General features: G+C 40.0%; 1 protein-coding gene across 1 annotated transcript in view; it reads right to left on the bottom strand.

Moving 5' to 3' along the window:
• The window catches only part of LOC131195313 (uncharacterized), a 222,272-nt gene that overhangs the window by 36,494 nt on the left and 160,828 nt on the right, over nt 1–24,950 (bottom strand). Inside the window, exons 14-15 of the mRNA XM_058177111.1 lie at nt 24,420–24,583; nt 17,269–17,428 (exon numbers count right to left, since the gene is read on the bottom strand). Coding sequence (XP_058033094.1) covers nt 17,269–17,428; nt 24,420–24,583 — 324 coding nt within the window. The remainder of the gene's footprint in view (nt 1–17,268; nt 17,429–24,419; nt 24,584–24,950) is intronic.

Genomic DNA, 24,950 nt, shown 5'->3' with positions numbered 1-24,950 from the left:
TTGATGTTGTGTTTGTGGAGGATCTTGCTGATTCTGTCTGTGGTGCCTTTTATATATGGGAGGAGGGCTGTGCCGTTCTCTTGTTCTCTGTCTTGGATTTTAGTGGGGGGTTCTTTTTGGATTAGTTTGGTAATCTTATTTCTCTGGAATCCATTGGATGTTAGTACGTTTGTGAGAGTGTGTAGTTCGGCTTTTAGGTGTTGTTCGTCAGCTAAGCGTTTTGTTCTATAGATGAGTGTCTTGGCTACGGAGTTGATCTGTGCTGGGTGGTGGTGTGAGAGTGCGTGCAGATAGTGGTTTGTGTGTGTTTTCTTCTGGTAGATGGTGTGTCCTAGGGAGCCATTGGGTTTCCTGTAGACTAAGACATCTAGGAAGGGAAGTTGGTTGTTAACTTCTGTTTCCATGGTGAACTGTATTTTGGGGTGTAGGCTATTGAGGTGTGTGAGGAAGTTGTCAAGTTTTTCTTTCCCGTGTGGCCAGATTATGAAGGTGTCATCTACGTATCTGAGCCAGAGTTTGGGTTTGTGATCAGATTTTTCTAGAGCTTGGGTTTCAAAGTGTTCCATGTAGAGGTTGGCAATGACAGGTGAGAGGGGTGATCCCATGGGTGCTCCTTCTATTTGTTTGTATTTTTGTCCATTATAGATGAAGTATGTGTTGGATAGGCAGTGGTTGGTCAGATCTAGGATGTGCTTGGGGGGGTTATATTTGTTTTGGATAGCTGTCAAGGCTTCTTTGATTGGCACTTGGGTGAAGAGGGATATGACATCAAAGCTCACGAGTAGGTCGCTGGGCTGTAAGTTTTGTTTCTTTATGATATCTATGAACTGGAATGAGTTTTGGACGTGTGAGGCGATGGATTCTGCATAGGGCTGTAGTTGTTTGGCGAGAAATTTGGCTAGGTTTTGTAGAGGTGAGCCTATGGAGCTGACTATGGGTCTGAGTGGGGTTCCTTCTTTGTGTATCTTGGGGAGGCCGTAGAGCTTAGGGCATCTGGACAAACCAACAGAAGAATAAGTGCACGCATTGAAGAACACAAGAACTCAGTCAAAAAAGAGGAACCAACTTCTTCCCTGGTCCAACACCTTAAAGCCACAGGACACGATATTGACTTTAAAAAGACCAGAACTATCGCCAAAACTGAACACTTTAACAACAGAATAATCAGAGAAGCCATCGAGATAGAAAAACGCCCACACAGCATGAACAAAAGAGATGATACCTCCCGCCTACCAGCCATTTGGAAACCTGCCCTTATTGACAAACGTGTCCCTAACACGAGGAATGACACCAGACCCACACTCACGAGGTCCACACAGGATGTCACCACCACACATCCACCCAGAAAGCAGACCCAAACCCACACTGATCATGAAGCACGATTAAGGACCAGAAGCCAGACCGCAGCTGCAACATTGGCCATTTCAAACCCCTCCAATCCATACATGCAGCAGACTGACACCCACTGTGAAGATGTGGCACGACTGCGAACACGAAGCCGGACAACAGCTGTGCAGCTCACCAGCTCAAATCCCCCTGCATCTCAGACTAATCTGAGCACAACCAAGCCCCCACCCAAAGAGGACACCCCCCCATCCAATCAGAGCACCAAAAAAACCCCATCCAATCAGAGCACAGCCAAGCTCCCACCCAATCAGTTCAAACCCCCACTAGCAGTTAAAAAGGAAGAAACAGCTGCAGTCACACATTGCTCCCAGAAGCACGGTTGAAGCCTGAAGATGACGAATGAGACTTTGTCAAACGTCACCAAGACACTTCAATTTTACGGAGAAAACCCGAATAACCAAAGATCTACATATATATATACATATGTATACATATATATATGTATATGTATATGTATATGTATATGTATATGTATATGTATATGTATATGTATATGTATATGTATATGTATATGTATATATGTACCTCTGTCTATCTATCTATCTATCTATCTATCTATCTATCTATCTATCTATCTATCTATCTATCTATCATCTATCTATCTGAAGAAGAGTATCATTCTTAACTCACACACACACACACACACACACACCTGAGTTCACAAAAGGATGATGTTACTAATGTTGCCAAAATGCCACCATCCACTCTATAGATTAAATGCATTATTTATTTGCTAATTTTCTACATGTTTTTCATCCAGGAGTTCAAGTTGTCATGCACAGAATTTCCTGTGTCAATTTTTCCCCTAAAGAACCCTGTGAAAAACATTGGAATAAGAGACAATGATTGATTTACAGTCACTAGTGAGCTTCCAGGACGGAGAGCAGAAATGAACCAGGATCTCCCCTGTCCTAGAACAAGTTTAAAAAAATGAACCCAATGAAGACTGATAATCGATACAGAATACTGAATGGAACAGAATCCCACAGAAGGTTCATGTATTGTAAGTTACGGCTTCAGTTATTGCCTACTGTAAATCTAAAAGCCTGGGCTCATGATTGAAAAATGAAACGATCTTGATCAGATAATAAAACCATCTGGTTATTTCACAAAGTTATACTATCTATGCAATAAATCTATTGACTGTGCTGCTGTAAAATGCAATAACAAAGCACTTGAAAGAAATAGCCGTGGCTTTTTGCTGCACCCTGTTTTTGTATGCTTTTAATATAGTTTGAATGATCCACAGTCCTCCATTCGCTAATGATTATGTGGCTTCTGACGTTTTCTGTTGTGTCTTGCCCGCCCTCAGAGCAGCCGGGGCCTTCTTACCTGCTCCCGCACACTGAGGAATGTATGCCTCCCGGTCCCAGTCCTGGCTCCATGCCCACACAAACTGCAGAAGGAGAATCTCCCTGCCCCAGCCCTGACTCCATGCCCAGGCAAACGGAGCAGCTAGACCCCTCCCCCTCCTCCACAGCAGGTGAGCCTGAGGAGGGTTTACTCCCAAGAACAGCTGATTGGTGTGACCCTCGCATCAGAAGATTGGAGAGGCGGAGGCTACAGAGGGAAGGGAGGGGCAGGCCTTAATGAGTGCTGAGTCATGGTGCCACACCCCATGGCCTATATAAAGGAGCTACTTTCTGGCAGTCTCTGAGTCAGGCAAAAAGTCAAACTTATCTTGCTGAAGTCACTTACTGGTCTCCTGCCTGCTCTGAGGACTTTGCTAGGACTTTGGACAGAGCTGCAGAGGCACGCCTGATTCGGATTTCCCGGACCCAGCCGTCAGCGGAGGAGTGGGACACGACATTTTCCTTTACAAACTGCTGAAGCCCGTTGATAAAGATTGGCTAGATATGGCATGATCCTGCGTCAAATATTTGCAAAAGCTCTGGAAAACAACATTGCAAAAATAATTCATCTTGTGTTCTGTCCCCTCCCGGCCTCAGCCACGCGAGCTGGCTAAATGAGCCAGTAATTGAGTTCACGGCTGCTATCAGTCCTGGCAGGGAATCTGCAGCTGCCTGCCAAAGTCTCCCTTTTATCTTGGGGTTGCCAGGCAACCAGGAAGTCAGCAGTCCAGGCCGAATGTTCAGTTCAATTCTCCAAGAGTCAAAGAGTTCAGCTCACTTCTCCCCGAGTCAAATAATTCAGCTCAATTTTTGCTCGTCACAGAGCAGAAGAGCAGCCAGTGCTGCTTTTATACTCTGTGGGGTGTGGCTCTGTGACTCAGCACTTCCTAGGCCTGCCCCACCCCTGCTTCTGTTGTTCCCGCCTCTCCTGCTTATGAAACCTAGGGTCCAGTCAGGCCTGATTGCCATCAGCTGGGTCTGGAGGTGTGGCCTGGGGGGTGGGGAAGAGTCAGGGGACGGAGGCCTCATTATCTCCTCCACCTGGCCTGCCTCTGGCTCCTGGAGCTGAGCCAGGGAAGCCGGTGCTCCAGAGGTAAGTCCTGATGGCCCTTCCCCCTCACTTTCCGAGTCACTTTCTGGCAGGGGGCCCGGCTCGGGGGGCGCAGACACAACAACTTGTGGGGATGTCCAGATGGTATATTCCCACACAGAACTGGTAAAACCCACCCTACTATAGCTTACACATAAAAGCAAACACTCAGAGCAGACCTAGCTAAGCTGTCTTTGAAAAGTTCAGCAGGTAGTTGGAGTGAACTAGATTGGAAGTCAATATTCTAAAATAGTGTTTCTCAATCTTAGCAAGTTGAAACTGTGCGGACAGACTTCAACTCCCAGAATTTCCCAGTCAGAAAACTGGCTAGGGCAGTGATTCCCAAACTGTGAGCCGCGGCTCCCCAGGGAGCCGCGCTATCGTCATGGGGGCGCCGCGGAATATCTGCGCCCGCTGGGTCCGGTGCTGATGCGCCATTTCTGGGGCGTCTGGTGCGCATGCGCAGTTGCAGGTCGGATTTCCGGGGGAGCCGCGGGCGCGTCTGGTGCGCATGCGCAGTTGCAGGTCGGATTTCCGGGGGAGCCGCGGGCTAAAAAGATTGGGAACCTCTGGGCTAGGGTATTCTAGAAGTTAAGTCCTTATAGCTTAAAGTTGCTAAGATTGAAAGACTCTGTCCTAAAACAAGGCAGTGACAATCTATTACTATTTGTTTGCCCAGAAAACTCCATGGTTTAAATCCAATGTTCCCAAAACTAAAGAATGCATACTGCTTCCTACACACATATACATGTATATATATACACATACATACATACATACATACATACCCTTCATGGATTACTGCCTTGTCGTGGTGAAGGGGCTTGTGTAGCTCAATGAAGCTATGAGCTATGCCGTGCAGGGACACCCAAGACAGATAGGTCATAGCAGGGGGTCATGACAAAATGTGATCCACTGGAGAAGGAAATGGCAACCCACTCCAGTATCTTTGCCATGAAAACCCCATGGACAGTACCAAAAGGAAAATAGATATGACACTGGAAGATGAGCCCCTTAGGTCGGAAGTATCTAATATGCTACTTGGGAAGAGCAGAGGGCTAGTACTAGTAGTGCCAGAAAGAGTGAAGCAACTGGGGCAAAGCTGAAAGGACGCTCAGCTGTGGATGCATCTTGTGGTGAAAGGAAAGTCCAATGCTGTAAAGATTATTTCCCCATAGAAACCTGGAATGTAAGATCTATGAATCAAGACAAGCTGGACATGGTCAAACAAGAGAGGACAAGACTGAACATTGACATCTTAGGAATCAGCAAACTAAAATGGACAGGAATGGGTGAATTTAATTCAGATGACCATCAGGTATATTACTGCGGGCAAGAATCCCTCAGAAGAAATGAAGTAGCCTTCATAATCAATAAAAGAGTAAGAGAAGCAATACTGGGATACAATCCCCAAAATGACAGAATGATCTCAGTTCGAATCCAAGGCAAACCATTCAATATCGCAGTAATCCAAGTCTATGCCCCAACCACTGGTGCTGAAGAGGATGAAATTGACCAGTTCTATGAAGCCCTACAGCACCTTATAGAATTAACACCAAAAAATGATGTCCTTATCATCACGAGGCATTGGAATGCTAAAACAGGAAGCCAAAAGATAACCGGAATAACAGGCAAGTTTGGTCTTGGAGTACAAAATAAAGCAGGACATAGGCTGATAGAATTTTGTCAAGAGAATACGATGGTCACAGCAAACACTCTTTTCCAACAACCCAAGAGACAACTCTACACATGGACATCACCAGACAGTCAACACAGAAATCAGACTGACTATGTGCTCTGCAGCCAAAGATGGAAAAGCTCTATACAGTCAATAAAAACAAGACCAGGATCTGACTGTGGCTCAGATAATGAGCTTCTCGTTGCAAAATTTAGGCTTAAATTGAAAAAAGTAGGGAAAAGCACTAGGCCACTCAGGTATGAACTAAATCATATCCCTGATGAATAGTAGATTACAAATAGATTTAAGGAATTAGATTGGATATACAGAGTACCTGAAGAACTATGGAGGGAGGTTCGCATCATTGTACAAGAAGTAGCAACTGAAATCATCCCAAAGAAAAAGAAATGCAGGAAAGCAAAATGGCTGTCTGAGGAAGCTTTGCAAATAGCTGAGGAAAGAAGGGAAGCAAAAGGCAAGGAAGAAAGAGAAAAATACACCCAATTGAATGCAGAATTCTAGAGAATAGCTAGAAGAGATAAGAATACCTTCTTAAATGGACAAGGCAAAGAAATAGAAGAAAACAATAGAATAGAGAGGACCAGGGATCTCTTCAAGAAAGTTGGAAATATGAAGGAAATGTTTCATGCAAAGATGGGCATGATAAAGGACCAAAATTGCAGGGACCTAACAGAGGCAGAAGAGATTAAGAAGAGGTGGCAAATTGCACAGAAGAACTATACAAGAATGAGCTTCTCGTTGCAAAATTTAGGCTTAAATTGAAAAAAGTAGGGAAAAGCACTAGGCCACTCAGGTATGAACTAAATCATATCCCTGATGAATAGTAGATTACAAATAGATTTAAGGAATTAGATTGGATATACAGAGTACCTGAAGAACTATGGAGGGAGGTTCGCATCATTGTACAAGAAGTAGCAACTGAAATCATCCCAAAGAAAAAGAAATGCAGGAAAGCAAAATGGCTGTCTGAGGAAGCTTTGCAAATAGCTGAGGAAAGAAGGGAAGCAAAAGGCAAGGAAGAAAGAGAAAAATACACCCAATTGAATGCAGAATTCTAGAGAATAGCTAGAAGAGATAAGAATACCTTCTTAAATGGACAAGGCAAAGAAATAGAAGAAAACAATAGAATAGAGAGGACCAGGGATCTCTTCAAGAAAGTTGGAAATATGAAGGAAATGTTTCATGCAAAGATGGGCATGATAAAGGACCAAAATTGCAGGGACCTAACAGAGGCAGAAGAGATTAAGAAGAGGTGGCAAATTGCACAGAAGAACTATACAAGAACGAGCTTAACATCCCTGATAACCACAATGGGGTGGTGACTGACGTTGAGCCAGACATCCTAAATGTGAAGTCAAATGGGCCTTAGGAAATGTGAGCAACAACAAAGCTAGTGGAGGAGACAGTATTCCAGCTGAGCTATTCAAAATTTTAAAAGACGATGCAGTAAAAGTGCTACACTCAATTTGTCAGCAAATTTGGAAAACTCAACAGAGGCCAGAGGATTGGAAAAGGTCAGTTTACATTCCAATTCCAAAGAAAGGCAATGCCAAAGAATGTTCAAACTATCGCATCATTGCACTCATTTCACATGCTAGTAAAGTTATGCTTAAAATCCTACAAGCTAGGCTCCAGCAGTATGTGGATCAAGCACTACCAGAAGTACAGGCAGGATTTTGAAGAGGCAGAGGAACTAGAGATCAAATTGCCAACATATGCTGGATCATGGAAAAAGCTAGGGAGTTTCAGAAAAACATCTACTTCTGCTTCATAAACTATGCTAAAGCCTTTGATTGTGTGGATCACAACACATTGTGGCAAGTTCTTAAAGAGATGGGAGTACCAGACCATCTTATTTGTCTCTTGAGAAACCTATATTTGGGTCCAGAAGCAACAGTGAGAACTGGACATGGAACCACTGATTGGTTCAAAATTGGGAAAAGAGTCCAGCAAGGCTGTGTATTGTCACCCTGCCTATTTAACTTATATGCAGAGCACATCATGAGAAAGATGGGGCTAAATAAATCAAAAGTTGGAATGAAGATTGCCAGGAGAAATATCAACAACTTCAGATATGCAGATGATATCACTCTAATGGCAGAAAGCGAAGAGGAACTAAAGAGCCTCTTGATGCTGGTGAAGTAGAGTGCTTGAAACTCAACATTAAGAAAACTAAGATCATGGTATCTGGCCCTCTCAATTCCTGGCAAATAAAAGGGGAAGAAATGGAGGTAGTGACAGATTTTATTTTTATGGACTCCAAGATCACTGCAGATGGGGACTGCAGCCAAGAAATTAAAAGGCCCTTGCTCCTTGGGAGGAAAACTATGGCAAATCTAGATAGCTTATTAAAAAACAGAGACATCAATCTGCCAACAAAAGTGCGTATATTCAGGGCTATGGTTTTCCCAGTTGCAATGTATGACTGTGAAGGTTGGACCATAGGAAAGGCTGAGCGTCAAAGAATTGAGGCCTTTGAACTATGGTGCTGGAGAAGACTCCTGGAGAAGACTCCTCCTCTGCAAGGCCATCAAACTAGTCAGTCCTAGAGGAGATCAACCCTGACTGCTCTTTAGAAGGCCAGATCTTGAAGATGAAACTGAAATACTTAGTGGCCACCTAATGAGAAGGAAGGACTCACTGGAGAAGAGCCTAATGCTGGAAAAGATTGAGGGCAAAAGAAGAATGGGATGACAGAGAATGAGGTGGCTGGATGGAATCACTCAAGCAGTAGGCATGAGCTTAAATGGACTCCAGAGGGTGGTAGAGGACAGGAAGGCCTGGATGAACATTGTCCATGGGGTTACAATGGGTCAGACACGACTTCGCAACTAACAGCAAATATATATATAAAGTATTTTTCTGTCGAAGCACCTGGTGTGCCCCAATGTGGGAGGGAGCATACTGCTTCCCTTTCACCTTTCAGCTCCAATCCAGGAGCCCTCAAGCAGTCTCATTCACAACAAATCATTTTATACCAAATATATATTTGCTGATAAAGAAATAAAGGGAGACTAGTATAGATCTATTTCAAGCTTTTTAGCTTTCATCAGCTAGCCATACCCTTACCCAAGTTCGAATCCGAGTAAGGGTATGGCTAGCTGATGAAAGCTAAAAAAAGCTTGAAATAGATCTCCCTTTATTTCTTTATCAGCAAATATATATTTGATACGTGTTTGTGTGTGTGTGTGTATATGAAAAATAGAATTTTTCAATAAATTAAATGGACTAAGAAGCTTGGCAGAAATAAGTAGTCTAATAGAGAAAATAATAAATTTATTATATGTTTATGATTTTTGTGTTAAGTTGAATTTTTATTTTTTTTAAAATGCCTATTTCTAATTACAAACCAAAATGGCATATCTATTTTTGAATGTTTATTTTAATTTTAATTAATGAAGTGATTTTTTTGTTATTTTTATTCAAAGGCAAAAGAGCTTGATTGGGAGAGAGGTTCATCTATTGAACTGCTGAGAGTCAGACTGATGGTGAGGAAGAAATATAATATATGAAATAATGAAATAAAATGAAATAATGCCAAAGAATCGGTGAACCCCTCTCAGAATAGCTATAGTGACAACAGACCCACCAAAACCATTGGGTTATTTCTAAGTATTGCTGAGTTTCTTTTAAAGCAATGTTCTTAGGAATCTGTTTTTATTATTTACAGACTTTAATTAACATTGGTGACCTTTTTTGCAAAAACATATTATTCACTTTCCTTAGCATTCTCCTAGAAAAAAAAACATGTTCTGACATAACAATGTGTCTTATAACTGAGCAATGAGAGGTATTCAAGGCAAAATTGAAATCCTTTTCCAGTGCAGGGCCTGAATCTCTTAACTGTTAACAAGGAATAATGCATAATAGAAGATGAATAGGAGCTAATATGGGGTAGTTAAATAACATGTATTAATGACCTGTTTATTAAAACATTAATAAGTTGGCCTGAGAGTAATAAATGTAGCTTACTCTGACAGAAACTATGCTTATTACAGACCTCCCCCAAAATCTTGTGTGTTCAAATTAATTACAAATATATTTTCCATTTACAAAAACCCTACTGCTGATTGGTTTTCAACTTTTCCTGTAATCCCATATAGAATGAGGAAATTACTCCTACTCTCATTAAACTAATTTTTCCATAGTTGATTTTATTTCCCAAAGATAATTTAATGGGATTTTGTGAGGATGATACTCCAACTGTATATTATGAGACTTTTCAAAGAGAATGAGATATGACTTGAACAAGAGGATAGATGGGGAACTCATCAAATTTGCAGACGACACCAAGCTGGCAGGAATAGCCAACACTCCAGAAGATAGGCTCAAGATACAGAAGGATCTTGACAGACTTGAACATCGGGCGCTATCTAACAAAATGAAATTCAACAGTGAAAAAAGTAAGGTTCTATATTTAGGCAAAAAAAACCAAAATGCACAGGTACCATATATGTGGTACCTTGCTCAATAGTAGTGACTGTGAGAGGGATCTTGGAGTCCTAGTGGACAACCATTTAGATATGAGCCAGCAGTGTGCAGCAGCTGCCAAAAAAGCCAACACAGTTCTGGGCTGCATAAACAGAGGGATAGAATCAAGATCACGTGAAGTGTTAATACCACTTTATAATGCCTTGGTGAGGCCACACTTGGAATATTGCATTCAGTTTTGGTCGCCACGATGTAAAAAAGATGTTGAGACTCTAGAAAGAGTGCAGAGAAGAGCAGCAAAGGTGATTAGGAGACTGGAGGCTAAAACATATGAAGAACAGTTGCAGGAACTCAATATGTCTAGTTTAATGAAACCGACTAGGGGAGACATGTTAGCAGTGTTCCAATATCTCAGGGGTTGCCACAAAGAGAGAGGGTCAAACTATTCTCCAAAGCACCTGAGGGTAGAACAAGAAGCAATGGGTAGAAATTAATGAAGGAGAGAACTTAAAGAACTAAGGAGAAATTTCCTGACAGTTAGAACAATCAAAAAGTGGAACAACTTGCCTGCAGAAGTTGTGAATGCTCCAACGCTGGAAATTTTTAAGAAAATGTTGGATAGCCATTTGTCTGAAATGGTGTAGGGTTTCCTGCCTGGGCAGGGGATTGGACTAGAAGACCTCCAAGGTCCCTTCCAACTCTGTATTATGTTATGTTATATCTCTACTGGGTATTTAATTGCAGTTCTAGTATTGTTAATTCATTTCTATTATTTAATTGCCAAAGTCAATGATTCACATATAAGCATCACTAGGTATATGCTCCTGTGACTATATTTCCTACATCAGATCCATGGGCTGCAGTGGTTAGAATCCAACATTGCATACACCTGGTGATGTTTATATGTGAATCATTGACTTTGGCAATTAAATAATAGAAATGAATTAACAATACTAGAAGTGCTGTTAAATGTTCAGTAGACGTATCTAATTCTCTTTGAAAAGTCTCATACCATACAATATCATCATAATGCTATATTGCAGGCTGGCTCTGCCCACTGCCAGGCATTTGATCCTAACTGGCTCAAAGTTGACTCAGCCTGCCATCCTTCTGAGATTAGTAAAATGAGGACCCAGATTGTTGGGGGCAATATGCTGACTCCATAAACCACTTAAATAAGGCTGTAAAGCAATATGAAGCAGTATAAAAATCTAAGTGCTATTACTATATGTTTTAAGTCTAAAACAGCTATGAACAAGCATTGACTTTCTGCAATTCACCCTTGAGAAAACACAACCTCAGGGCTCTGAAAGAAAAAAAAATCCCACTCTATAATTTTTGTTACATAGGAACAGAACTATTAAGAAATGCTTTATATTGAGAAGATATAAATTTATTTTTTATTTTATTTATTTATTTATTTTATTTTGTCACAACAATATATGTAGATATCATACAAAAAGATTATATAGTATATAAACACATATATGAGTAAATATAAGGAGGTATAAGCATATATATATATAGGAAGAAGAAAAGAAAAACAATAGGACAGGAACGGTAAGCACGTTTGTGTGCTTATGCACGCCCCTTATGGTCCTCTTAGGAATGGGGTGAGGTCAATAGTAGAAAGTTTTTGGTTAAAGCTTTTAGGATTATGAGAAGAGACCACAGAGTCAGGTAAAGTATTCCAAGCACTGATGATTCTGTTACAGAAGTCATATTTTCTGCAATCTAGATTAAAGCGGTTGACATTAAGTTTAAATCTATTAGTTGCTCTAGTATTATTGCAATTAAAGCTGAAGTAGTCTTTGACAGGAAGGACATTACAATAGATGATTCTGTGAGTTTAACTTAGGTCTTGTCGAAGGCGACGGAGTTCTAAGTTTTCTAAGACTAGGATTTCAAGTCTGGTGGGATAAGGTATTTTGTTGTTTTCAGAGGAATGGAGAACTCTTCTTGTAAAATATTTCTGGACACGTTCAATTGTATTGATGTCAGAGATGTGGTGAGGGTTCCAAACAGGCGAGCTGTATTCTAGAATTGGTCTAGCAAATATTTTATATGCTCTGGTTAGTAGTGTGGTGTTTTTGGAAAAGAAGCTACGCAAGATTAGGTTTACAACTCTTAGAGCCTTTTTTGCTATGTAGTTGCAGTGGGCTTTGGCACTTAGATCATTTGACATGAAAACTCCAAGGTCTTTAACGGGAATCGGGTCATCTGTAAGGTAATGTCCATCTAGTATGTACTTAGTGTTTGGGTTCTTTTTTCCTATATGTAAGACTGAGCATTTGCTGGTTGAGATTTGGAGCTGCCAAGTTTTAGACCAAGTGGTTAGATGATCAAGGTCGTTTTGAATGATAGAAGTGGTGTTAAATAGTTTGACATCGTCAGCAAAGAGAACACAATTACTTGAGATATGGTCACAAAGATCATTAATGTAAAGTATAAAGAGTGTTGGTCCAAGGACGCTGCCTTGAGGAACGCCACTCTTGACAGGAACAGGATTTGATAAGGCATTGCCAATTTTGACCACTTGTTGTCTGTTAGACAGAAAAGCAGATATCCATTTGTGAAGGGGTCCTGAGATGCCATAAGATATTATTTTTAGGAGAAGTTCATCATGTACTACTGAGTCAAAAGCTTTGCAGAAGTCTATGTAGATTGCATCTATTGATTTGCCTTGATCAAGATTTGTAGTCCATATGTTTTTACAGTGGAGAAGTTGTAAGTTACATTATAATTTTTTCCTGAAACCAAATTGTTTATTGGAGAGTAGGTTGTTAGTTTCTAAGTGTGAGGTAATGGATTGGTTGATGATTGATAGCAATTGCTTCCCAGGATTTGGGACAAAAGTTTTTCCTCCCATTTTTGAAAATATGGAGACTTCAATCTGGAAACATCAGCGTGAAGAGTAGATACTTGCAACTAAAATGTCGCCATCTATTTACTGCATGACTGTTTCCAGGGTATGGTCAAAAATCAATATGGGAGCTGCAATCCACATAAAAAAGCTTGTGGCCACCATCTTGACTTTTCTGTAAATCCCATGGGTTCTTTGATATTGAAAGGTGCTGTATTTTTTCCCCACCACAAGTAGAGTCAAATGATGAAAAGAATAAAAATCCCTGATCAACTTTTGCCACACATCCAAATGAATGAGTAAATTAATAAATTTGTACAGGCACTAAATTGCATTCAAAATTCCCATCATAAAGCAACAATTATACCATAAATACATTTGAGGACATGCAATCTGTGTAGTTCAAAATGATATTATCCTACTGCTACTAATGAAGTCCTAAGGCACAAATTTGTTAAACATATACTTTTCCATGGGGAAATAATTGGGTCAATAATATAAAATTCATTGTCCTATTATTTAATTGCAAGGGAAAACCATGATTATGTGTGCTACAGTATGGCTTAATGGAAAACATTATATCCTGACCTAATCATATCAACCTTATGCTGTCTAATTAAGAATGCAAAAAAGCACCAGCGTTGAAAAGATTAGTTCCAGTTTTAGCTGTTTGTTGCCTATTATCACTATATGTGATAAATATAACAATGGAAGGAAAAAGCATTTGTGACTTGGAAAATAACTTCAGCACTGTGAAAGTAACCCTTTTCCTATTAAATAAATAAAACAAAACAAAAAAACCCCACCTTTTAACTTTTCTGGAATGTGGTTGTCTTTTGTGGTAGTAGGAGAAACCCTTCCATACTTCCACCTCTCACAGTACTAGACAACACAGTATCAACAGTAGAAACCTTTAAATTTCTAGGTTCTATCATATCGCAAGATCTAAAATGGACAGCTAACATCAAAAACATCATCAAAAAAGGACAACAAAGAATGTTCTTTCTGCGACAACTCAGTAAGCTCAAACTGCCCAAGGAGCTGCTGATTCAGTTCTACAGAGAAATTATTGAGTCTGTCATTTGCACCTCTATAACTGTCTGGTTCGGTTCTGCAACCCAACAAGAAAGACACAGACTTCAGAAGATAATTAGAACTGCAGAAAAAATAATTGCTCCCAACCTGCCTTCCATTGAGGACCTGTATATTGCATGAATCAAGAAGAGGGCCATGAAAATATTTACAGACCCCTCACATCCTGGATATAAACTGTTTCAACTCCTACCTTCAAAACGACGCTATAGAGCACTGCACACCAGAACAACTAGACACAAGAACATTTTTTTCCCGAAGGCCATTACTCTGCTAAACAAATAATTCTCTCAACACTGTCAAACTATTTACTAAATCTGCACTACTATTAATCTTCTCATCGTTCCCATCACCAATCTCTTTCCACTTATGACTGTATGACTGTAACTTGTTGCTGGCAATCGTTATGATTTATATTGATATATTGACCATCATTTGTGTTGTAAATGTTGTACCTTGATGAACGTATCTTTTCTTTTATGTACACTGAGAGCATATGCACCAAGACAAATTCCTTGTGTGTCCAATCACACTTGGCCAATAAAAAAATTCTATTCTATTCTATTCTATTCTATTTTATTCTATTTTCACCAATGACAAATTGCTCATTTGAGTCATATCATACTTTTTTTTTTTGTTTGTTTACATTTATACCCCGCCCTTCTCCGAAGACTCAGGGCGGCTTACAGTGTATAAGGCAATAGTCTCATTCTATTTGTATATTTTTTACAAAGTCAACTTATTGCCCCCCCAACAATCTGGGTCCTCATTTTACCTACCTTATAAAGGATGGAAGGCTGAGTCAACCTTGGGCCGGGCTCGAACCTGCAGTAATTGCAGGCTTTGTGTTCTTAATAACAGGCTGTTCTTAATAACAGGCCTTACCAGCCTGCGCCATTCACTTAAAGAGAAAACCCCCGAATTCTCATCCTACTGAAAATATATCTGTACCTGCTGTATTATTTTAATCAAAGGCAATTACCCATATTCTGGAGTATGAATTAAGAAGCAGTTTTTAAAGGACATACATTAACTACCCTAGGTTTAAGACTAGCTGGGGGTGAAAGGTTTGTTTCTAGTTCAGCAAGAACCTGATTTTAAGTCAAAGGTTCTTTTAAACACCACAAGTATTGCAGAAATGGTACTATGCTGTTATAGGATAGCCAGTAATAATACAACTGGAACAGGGGTGAAATGCTCCCAGTTCGGACCGGATCAGCCAATCTGGTAGTGATGGCAGCGGGTGGTTCAGAGAACGGGTAGCAAAAAACCCTGCCTATGCCCAGCTGAGCCATGCAATCATAAGTGCCTTTTTTTTTTACTTTTAAAAGCATATTTTCTACAACCTCTTCAGAGGTTGTAAAAAAAACGCTTTTAAAAGACTCTGACAATCACAGCTGAGCCGCGCGATCGTCAGAGGCTTTTTTTTTACTCTTAAAAGCATTTTTTTGCAACTTCTTCGGACGAATAGGTTGTAAAAAAATGCTTTTAAAAGTAAAAAAGAAGATCGCGCGCCACAGCTGATTACCGCCCTCTCACGCTCTGTTCTACTTACCTCCTTTTGCCATGCACTGCGCACACGTACCTCACATTCGATATCTATATACTGAGTGTGCCATTGATTGGATATGCTTTATAGTGTATTTTATACCCATTTTTTTTTTTGCTTTCTCCATTTGCTGTACTGCAATATACAGATAGTCCTCAATTTACAGCAATTCCTTTAATGACCGTTCTAAGTTACAGCAGCACTGAAAAAAGTGATTTACAACCGTTTTTCAAACATAAGACCATTTTATATCCCCCACGGTCACATGATCAAAATTCAGACATTTGGCAACTGACATAAACAGATATTTATGACGGTTGCAGTGTCGTGGGATTGTATGATCCCCTTTTGTGACTTTCTGACAAGCAAAGTCAATGAGGAAGCCAGATTCACTTAACAACCGTGTAACTGACTTAACAACTGCAGTGATTCACTCAACAACTGTGACAAGAAAGGTCTTAAAATGAGGCAAAGCTCACTTAACAAATGTCTCACTTGGCAACAGAAACATTGGGCTTAATTATAGCCATAAGGCGAGGACTACCTGTATTTGCCAATTGCTCCAAAGAAGTCGCCTGAACATTCAGTTCTTGTGTATTTACATGTATGCATTTATTCAACTCCACCACATTCCTATTACAGTAATGTATTTTTCCTCTGAAAAAGTCTTACAAGCTGCCTGTCTGAATTTTGATGCATTTTCTCCTTACGGAAAGGTTTCTCTGAAGTTTTTTTTCTTGGCAGCAGAAAACAGAAGTGGTTTGCACAGGGTTTACTTTCTTCTTACATAGCTCTTTTTTACTTCCATCTCTGGTCTATGGCCTTTAATTCTGGGGCTCTTTTATTCTAGGATTAAAGAGTGTTATATACCATATAAGGAGTGTGCTATAGTTTTCACTCAGGTCCTCCAAAAAGGCGGGAAAATATTTGAATCTCATTGGCTAAACTGTCTGGCAGCCCTCTATATAAAGAGGACACTGCCAGACTAGCAGTCTGTTGGGTTGTACTGGTCTACTAATGAAGAGCTGTTGTTACTGAAAAAGTTGTGTCCGTCTCTTCCATCATCAGATCTAACAAAGAGGTTCTGCCTTGCTTCATTGTTTTGAAAACAACCAAGGTGAATTGTGTCCCTAATCCCACACAACCAATTTACAAGCACTCTATTAAAAAAAAAATCCACACGGATTTTAAAATACTGTAATTTTTTTTTTTTTAAATTAACTATTGTAAAAATAAATACTTTTATGAACTTTGGAGTGCTTTACCCAGCTTGTCAACAAATATGGTCTCATTCTGCTGAGGGGAGAAAAGCTACAGACATTTGTATTTTCTCCCGTGCTAGTCAATAAGACAAATGGAGCTTCCACTTCAATAAATCTTTCTTTGGATTCAGGCACTGGATTGACTGAACAATCTGTAGTTCAGTCTGGAGAGAATTAGGCCGTATATGAAGTTCCAGAGTAGTCCCTGAATTAAATCCTGTGGTTTATACATGGTCCAAATCGTGTCATTTATTGACTAGGATTTCTAAAAAAAAAAAAAAAAAGCCAGGGACATTTTGCTGGAAGAAAATTCATTCAAGAAACCCTTTCACAGCTTTGAAAACATTTGTAATTTGTATGTTTAGCTTGCTTATATCAATCAGCCACTCACAGAATCACCAACTTCTGGTATGAATGACATCATTCAGATTAAATCAACTATCTTGCGGCCTAACTCCATTAGCGGGAGGGGACAAGGGAAACACTGCAGAATGAACAGGCCTATCTCAAGCACTCTACTCACCTTTCGTCTTTCACCACCGATTCCCCTCCATTGTTCTGCTTTTTTCACAAGGTAGCTTAACTCTTGGAGAGAGATTTCCAGGTCACATGGGACAAAGAAAGAGGTCTCATCGCCTCGAATCCTCTGGAGCAAATCTAATAACCAGCTTTCATTGTATAACCTAAACAAGAAGGGAAAACCTTTTTACCCGTCTGCATATTCTCCCTTTTGCTATCTTTTCGGTTTATCTTTTTAAAGGGAAAACTTATTTGTGTGACTGTTTATATTTCTGATATAGAAAAAAAAGTTGCACTTTAACTTGTGAGCAAACACTGCTTGATATTTGATGAACTGAATGCCTGCATTTAGAATAGAATAGAATAGAATTTTTATTAGCCAAGTGTGATTGGACACACCAGGAATTTGTCTTGATGCATATACTCTCAGTGTACATAAAAGAAAAGATACCTTCATCAAAGTACAACACTTACAACACTTAATGATATTTATTTAGAAGTAAGTGCAGTAGGTGTATCTTGCAAGTACATATATTCATTTTAAAATATAGTTATGCCACAAAAATATGTTTGGTCTTTAAAGTAAATTTTAATTTTCAGGCTAATCTAAATAAGTTTTTTAAATGGTATTTTAACCTGTATATTGTATTGTTGGTTTTATCTTGCCTGTACACCGCCCTGAGTCCTTCGGGAGAAGGGCGGTATAAAAATCAAATAAATAAATAAATAAATAAATAAATAAATAAAGTGCCATATTTTTTTATTTTGAAATAACATTTCTTCAAAGCTAAAGTAAACAAATTCATTGTTTAAACAACAGTCACCACATGTTGCAGTTTATAATCAGAAAATTAAAAAGTGGTATGTTTTTTTTTAAAAAGACCGGTGTTGGTATTAAGCATATCTATATCTAGTGTATCTATATTTAATAGAAAAAAAAGTAACTGCACGAAGGAGAAAAAGCTATCAGACAATTATTGTGCTGATTAATAGACCTAATATAGAAGTGCTCTTGTGGCTAGTTCATAACATGGAAATTAAAATTTGCTTATGTTGTCCAACCATGATTCATAATTCCTGTGTGGATGCTTTGATTGGAAGATTCTTTCTAAAATATAGCAAATGTGAGCCGTTATTCAAATTAACAATGTAACGTGATTTCCCACTTACTGTCCTACTGGATGAGAATAGGCTTTTCCAATTATATTTGCTTGGTTAATGAAATATTTTTAATTATGAAAGTTTTAATTTGGCCTGATTATTTCCAGCTTCCTGTCATTTTCTATATGATATTTTAAACTGTACAACAGCTTTCTATCTTTAATTTCACACTGAGGAAATTTAAGAAAGCATGGCTTGGCGATAGTCAACCCTTCTACAGATGCATCCAGAAATATGTGCTTCTTGCCACATTTTTGTCCTTGTTTTGTCCTTGTCTTGGGAGATAAATCAATTTCATAATATTTGATAGCCCTGCCCTATCCAAACAGATTCTAGGATAGGATAAAAGAACAAATAGCAATGAACCATCTGGATATCATCAATGAATAATCTAAAACATTTTAGACACCATTAAACTAATCTGATGTCTACTACAAGACTGTTCTGTTTTCCTAAATGCTAATGGAGAAAGTCTCCTATGTTCCCAAAAATAAAGACTGCTCATGAGCCGGTTGGCCCACATCTCTTACGATGAAGAGTCATCCATAATTTGCTTTCACTTTATGACCAGACTAGATGGCCATCTTTGACTTTGGCCATTCAAAGAATTCTTGGAGAACACCAACATAAAACTAGAACAGGAGTCTACTATGATCTAGACAAGAACACAAAATCAATAGTAGGTAGTTCCAGTTTATACAATAAATTATGCCAATAACTATATTTGTATACTTTTTCCAAAATGTAGGTTAAATAGTTTGCTTTTACCTGCTAGTCATGCTAAGGCATGATTGATTGATTGACTGATTGATGTTGAATCTAAACTATATTTTCCAGGCCTCTTTTATTCCTTACTGTTGATTGATACATTAATTTGCAAGAATAATTAATTCTTAGAAGCTAAGCTTGATATAACAGCTTGTAGAGGCTAGACTGTGACCCTATTGACCTTCAGAAATAGTTGATTTAAAACTCCTAAGAACTCACAATGTCGGCACACCAGTTAGAGATGCTAAATAATAATTCATTTGTACCTGAAAAGTCAGGTACACTATCCCAGGGATAGGTTCTCTATCCCTGAATTCCATACAGACTTAATTCAGTATGACATATTCGTACTGAATAGTGTATGGAGTTCTCATCCGATTCTCTTAAACTGTCAGCTTCATTCTGGCTTGTGGGAGGAACCTGTAAAGCCAAGAATCAATCAGAGAATAATCAACTGTAATGGAGGTAGATCAGTTTTATAACTGGTTATGCCATTTCAAAAATAAGAATTGTGTAAGCCCCAAGTTAATATTATCTATAAAAATCATTTGGCTGTGATATGCATAGAAGTGTAAATGAGCAATAGATGTAAAGTTTATGCATGAAAAGATGCTTATGTGCACATTAAACCTAAATATCTGTGTACAATTAGATGTGTCTGTAGCCACTCAGAAATAAATTTATCAATAGACAGTTCAGTTCACAATAACAAAAAAGGTTATTTTTTCCAAATTCAGGTATAATTATAATTTACGCTCTGAGTTTTCCATACCGTAATATGCTTAGAAAGCTGTAATGTAACCAATTTTGCTATGCATGCTTTGTTTTATTATTCTGTTATGAGAATTTTGAAAGAGACATTGTATAATGAAATACTTTTTTTTTATTGTAAAACATTATGGAAAGATTGATTCAGAAGGGAAAAAATTGTTGATGATCCTCCACCTGTTCCTTTGACAATAAAGATGTTCATAATATTCTGATTGAAAATCTGCCTTACGAATATTTTAATTTAAATTAATTTTCCTGAGTAATAAATGACAGCAGCTAAAACTTGTAAAACCATATGAAACTATGAAGTCGGTGATGAAGAAGACATTAACATCTACAAAAAATGAATTAATTAGACTGCCAATACTTTGAATTTGCATACGGCTTCCAGGAACGTGGGTGATTTTAAATCCTTTGATAGGATGTTAGATTGCCCACGTATTCCTCAAAGCTAAGAGCAAATATGCAAAATTTGCCACCCTCAAAGGCATCTTATTATTGTCTATGGAGATTCTCAGTCATCCAGGTCATGGCTGTCCCAAAGGTACTTTTTCAATAGGCAACTGGACTTTGTCTGAGTTCAACAGTGAAGCACAGCTCCACAACACAGTCCTTTCAGCAAGGGCTTTCCAAGAAGACTTCACACCATTTCACACTACTCAGGTGACCCTGAGGATACAGGCAAACCTCCAAGTGGTCTCAACAACTCTCTAAAAGAATGCAAACACCTGTCTGCAAGGAATGTATTCCCCCCCATCCAGTCAGAACTGAAGAATAAGAATTCTTCCTGGATAAGAAGTGAAACGTCTTCAAAGAAATCAAGAAAGTCTAGTTGCCTCTTCAAAAAGCTGTACGGGTCTGGATGGAAAGAAACAGACTCAAGCTCAATCCCTCCAAGACGGAGTGGCTGTGGATGCCGGCATCCTGGTACAGTCAGCTGCATCCGCAGCTGACTGTTGGGGGCGAGTTAGTGGCCCCAAAGGAGGTGGTTCGCAACTTGGGCGTCCTCCTGGATGGACGGCTGTCTTTTGATGAACACCTGGCGGCCGTCGCCAGGAGGGCCTTTTACCAAGTTTGCTTGGTTCGCCAGTTGCGTCCCTTCCTTGACCGGGATGCCTTATGCACGGTCACTCACGCTCTGGTTACGTCTAGGCTGGATTATTGCAATGCTCTCTACATGGGGCTGCCCTTGAGGTGCACCCGGAGGCTGCAGTTAGTCCAGAATGCGGCTGCGCGAGTAGTAACGGGAGCCGCTCGTGGCTCCCATGTGACATCGCTGCTCCGTAGCTTGCACTGGCTTCCTGTGGTCTTTCGGGTGCGCTTCAAGATTTTGGTAACTATCTTTAAAGCGCTCCATGGCTTAGGACCCGGTACTTACGAGACCGCCTGCTGTTACCTTTGCCTCCCACCGACCAGACGCCTCACAGAGAGGGTCTCCTCAGGGTGCCGCCCGCCAAACAGTGTCGGCTGGCGGCCCCAGGAGTAGGGCCTTCTCTGTGGGGGCAGTGACGCCTGGAACGAACTTCCCCTGGCCTGCGTCAAGTGCCTGATCTTGGACCTTCCGTCGTGAGCTCAAAACATATTTATTTATTAAAGCGGGACTGGCATAATTAGTGTTGAATTTTAATTGGGTATTCTTAATATTTTTAAATTTTTAAATCTAAATTTTAATAATCAGCCTTTAAAATTTGCTCTTTTTAAATGTTGTTTTAAATTGTATATATTTTGTTTTATTCTGGCTGTCCTGAGTCCTTCGGGAGAAGGGCGGTATAAAAATTTAATAAATAAATAAATAAAAAAGCACCTTTGGAACAACCATGACCTGGATGACTGAGAATCTCTATGGGCTTTTAGCTATCAAATTTGGGATGGCAAATTTGGGGTGGGAGTAGAAATGGATTTCCAGAGGAAAAATTGCAGATTACAGGAACCAGGATCACTACTCAAGTGACCCTGAGGACACAGATAAACCTCAAGTGGTCTCAACAACTCTCTAAAAGAATGCAAACACCTGTCTGCAAGGAATGTATTCCCCCATCCAGTCAGAACTGAAGAATAAGAATTCTTCCTGGATAAGAAGTGAAACGTCTTCAAAGAAATCAAGAAAGTCTAGTTGCCTCTTCAAAGCTGTACGGGTCTGGATGGAAAGAAACAGACTCAAGCTCAATCCTCCAAGACGGAGTGGCTGTGGATGCCGGCATCTGGTACAGTCAGCTGCATCCGCAGCTGACTGTTGGGGGCAGTTAGTGGCCCCAAAGGAGGTGGTCCGCAACTTGGCCGCCCTCCTGGATGGACGGCTGTCTTTTGATGAACCCCTGGCGGCCGACGCCAGGAGGGCCTTTTACCAAGTTCGCTTGGTTCGCCAGTTGCGCCCCTTCCTTGACCGGGATGCCTTATGCACGGTCACTCACGCCTGGTTACGCCTAGGCTGGATTATTGCAATGCTCTCTACATGGGGCTGCCCTTGAGGTGCACCCGAGGCTGCAGTTAGTCCAGAATGCGGCTGCGCGAGTAGTAACGGAGCCGCCGTGGCTCCCACGTGACATCGCTGTCTGTAGCTTGCACTGGCTTCCTGTGGTCTTCGGGTGCGCTTCAAGATTTTGGTAACTATCTTTAAAGCGCCCATGGCTTAGGACCCGGTACTTACGAGACCGCCTGCTGTTACCCTTTGCCTCCCACCGACCAGACGCCTCACAGAGAGGGTCTCTCAGGGTGCCGCCCGCCAAACAGTGTCGGCTGGCGGCCCCAGGAGTAGGGCCTTCTGTGGGGGCAGTGACGCCTGGAACGAACTTCCCCCTGGCCTGCGTCAAGTGCCTGATCTTCGGACCTTCCGTCGTGAGCTCAAAACATATTTATTTATTAAAGCGGGACTGGCATAATTAGTGTTGAATTTTAATTGGGTATTCTTAATATTTTTAAATTTTTAAATCTAAATTTTAATAATCAGCCTTTAAAATTTGCTCTTTTTAAATGTTGTTTTAAATTGTATATATTTTGTTTTTATTCTGGCTGTACACCGCCCTGAGTCCTTCGGGAGAAGGGCGGTATAAAAATTTAATAAATAAATAATAAATAAAAAAGCACCTTTGGAACAACCATGACCTGGATGACTGAGAATCTCTATGGGCTTTTAGCTATCAAATTTGGGATGGCAAATTTGGAGTGGGAGTAGAAATGGATTTCCAGAGGAAAAATTGCAGATTACAGGAACCAGGATCACTACTCAAGTGACCCTGAGGACACAGATAAACCTCCAAGTGGTCCCAATGACTCTCTAAAATGATGCCAATGACCAGCTGTCTTCAAGGAATATAAATCCTTCCATTCCCCACCATCCAGTCAGAGCTGAAGAAACTTCTTGGGTGAGAAGCGAAACGTCTTCAAAGAAAAACAAGGAAATCCAGTTGCCTCTTGAAAAAGCACCTTTGGGACATCTTATTATTCTTACTTTCAATATACATCTATACCAATATTAAACTTTAGTCTAATTTTCACTAGATTAGAACTAAACGGTAATAAAAGTTGGCTCCTGTAACTGAATAGGACAGGTGTGTAATGCATGACATTCTCCAACTGTATCTCTCATGGTCACTGGAAGAATTTGTCATTGTATTTAAGGCACCAGGCTAGAAACCAGGAGACTGTGTGTTTTAGTCCCACCGTGGCCATGAAAGCTAGCTGGGTGAGCTGGGTGGACCAGTCACTCTTTCTCTGTCCTCCCACAGTGTTAGGTGACAGGACAGTTGGTTAATTCCTGTTGCAACATATGGATCAGTAGATTTGAAAAAAAAGCAGACCCTGCAATGAGGGAAAATGCTAGAAAGGAAAAGCAGGAAGAGATCATTATCCTTAGCTAGTAAAATTAATCAACAGAGTAAAAAAGAGGGATGCTTCAGAGGTGGCCATAGATTGTTCCTCTTACATTGTAATTTTAGCGTAAATAAGATCAAACTCTCTGGGAAGTAGACAAAGCTAGGATCATTCTATCAATACAGGGAATCCTCAATTTACAACAGTTCGTTTAGTGACCATTCAAGTAACAACAACACTGAAAAAAGTGACATGACCATTTTTCACACTTATAACCGCTGTAGCATCCCCATAGTCATGTGATCAAAATTCAGAAGGTGGACAACTTATTCATATTTATGACGGATGCATTGTCCTGGGGTCATGTGATCCCGTTTTGCAGTCTTCTGACAAACATAGTCAATGGGGAAGCCTTCTGACAAACATAGTCATTGGGGAAGCCAGATTCACTTCACAACTATGCTACTAACTTAACAACTGCAGTGATTCACTTAACAACTGTGGCAAGAAAGGTTGTGAAACAGGGCAAAGCCCACTTAACAAATGTCTCACTTAGCAACAGAAATTTGGGGCTCAATTGTGGTCATAAATCGAGGACTATCTGCATGTTTTCTGCAGGCATCTTATGGGAGATACAGGACTTACCTGAGCCAATATAGATGCAGAGTTGCAGATGAAAATAAAAATAGGACTGCATAAAGCAACACGGTGATCAATGCTCCAGGAATTCCAGTCTGTTCCATTCTTAGAAAAAGCCAATACAGCTTGGCACAGTCAGCAGTGGGATTATCAGCAGTGTAATGTAGTCGCTGAAATGAAATTAAAAGGATCGGAATAAGAAAACAGTAACGATGAGAAATAGTAGCAAAGGTTTGCAAAGTATTGCTGCACCAGTGCTTGTGGTAGCTCCACAAATAAGGCTTCATTAAGGACTCTTGATGACAAGGCTCCTCGACAGGCAATTTTTCCACCTTTTTACATTCCTCTGCTTTTTTTGTTTCATTTATTTACTATTTTATAAACCTGTACAGTCCTGATGCCGTATGATAAAAACACAATTATGGTCAGTTTTTTTAGCATCATGGGGATGAATCAGCTTTCTCTGATGTGTGTCTTTACTTGAAATGTCTTTTTTTGCAGCTCAAAACTCTGCACTTTATTTTAAAATAAGTTCCA

The sequence above is a fragment of the Ahaetulla prasina genome, chromosome 3, assembly GCF_028640845.1.
Source record: "Ahaetulla prasina isolate Xishuangbanna chromosome 3, ASM2864084v1, whole genome shotgun sequence".
Lineage (NCBI taxonomy): Eukaryota > Metazoa > Chordata > Lepidosauria > Squamata > Colubridae > Ahaetulla > Ahaetulla prasina.
Note: the sequence above shows the minus strand (reverse complement) of the source record. Positions and strands in the feature narration are given on the sequence as shown.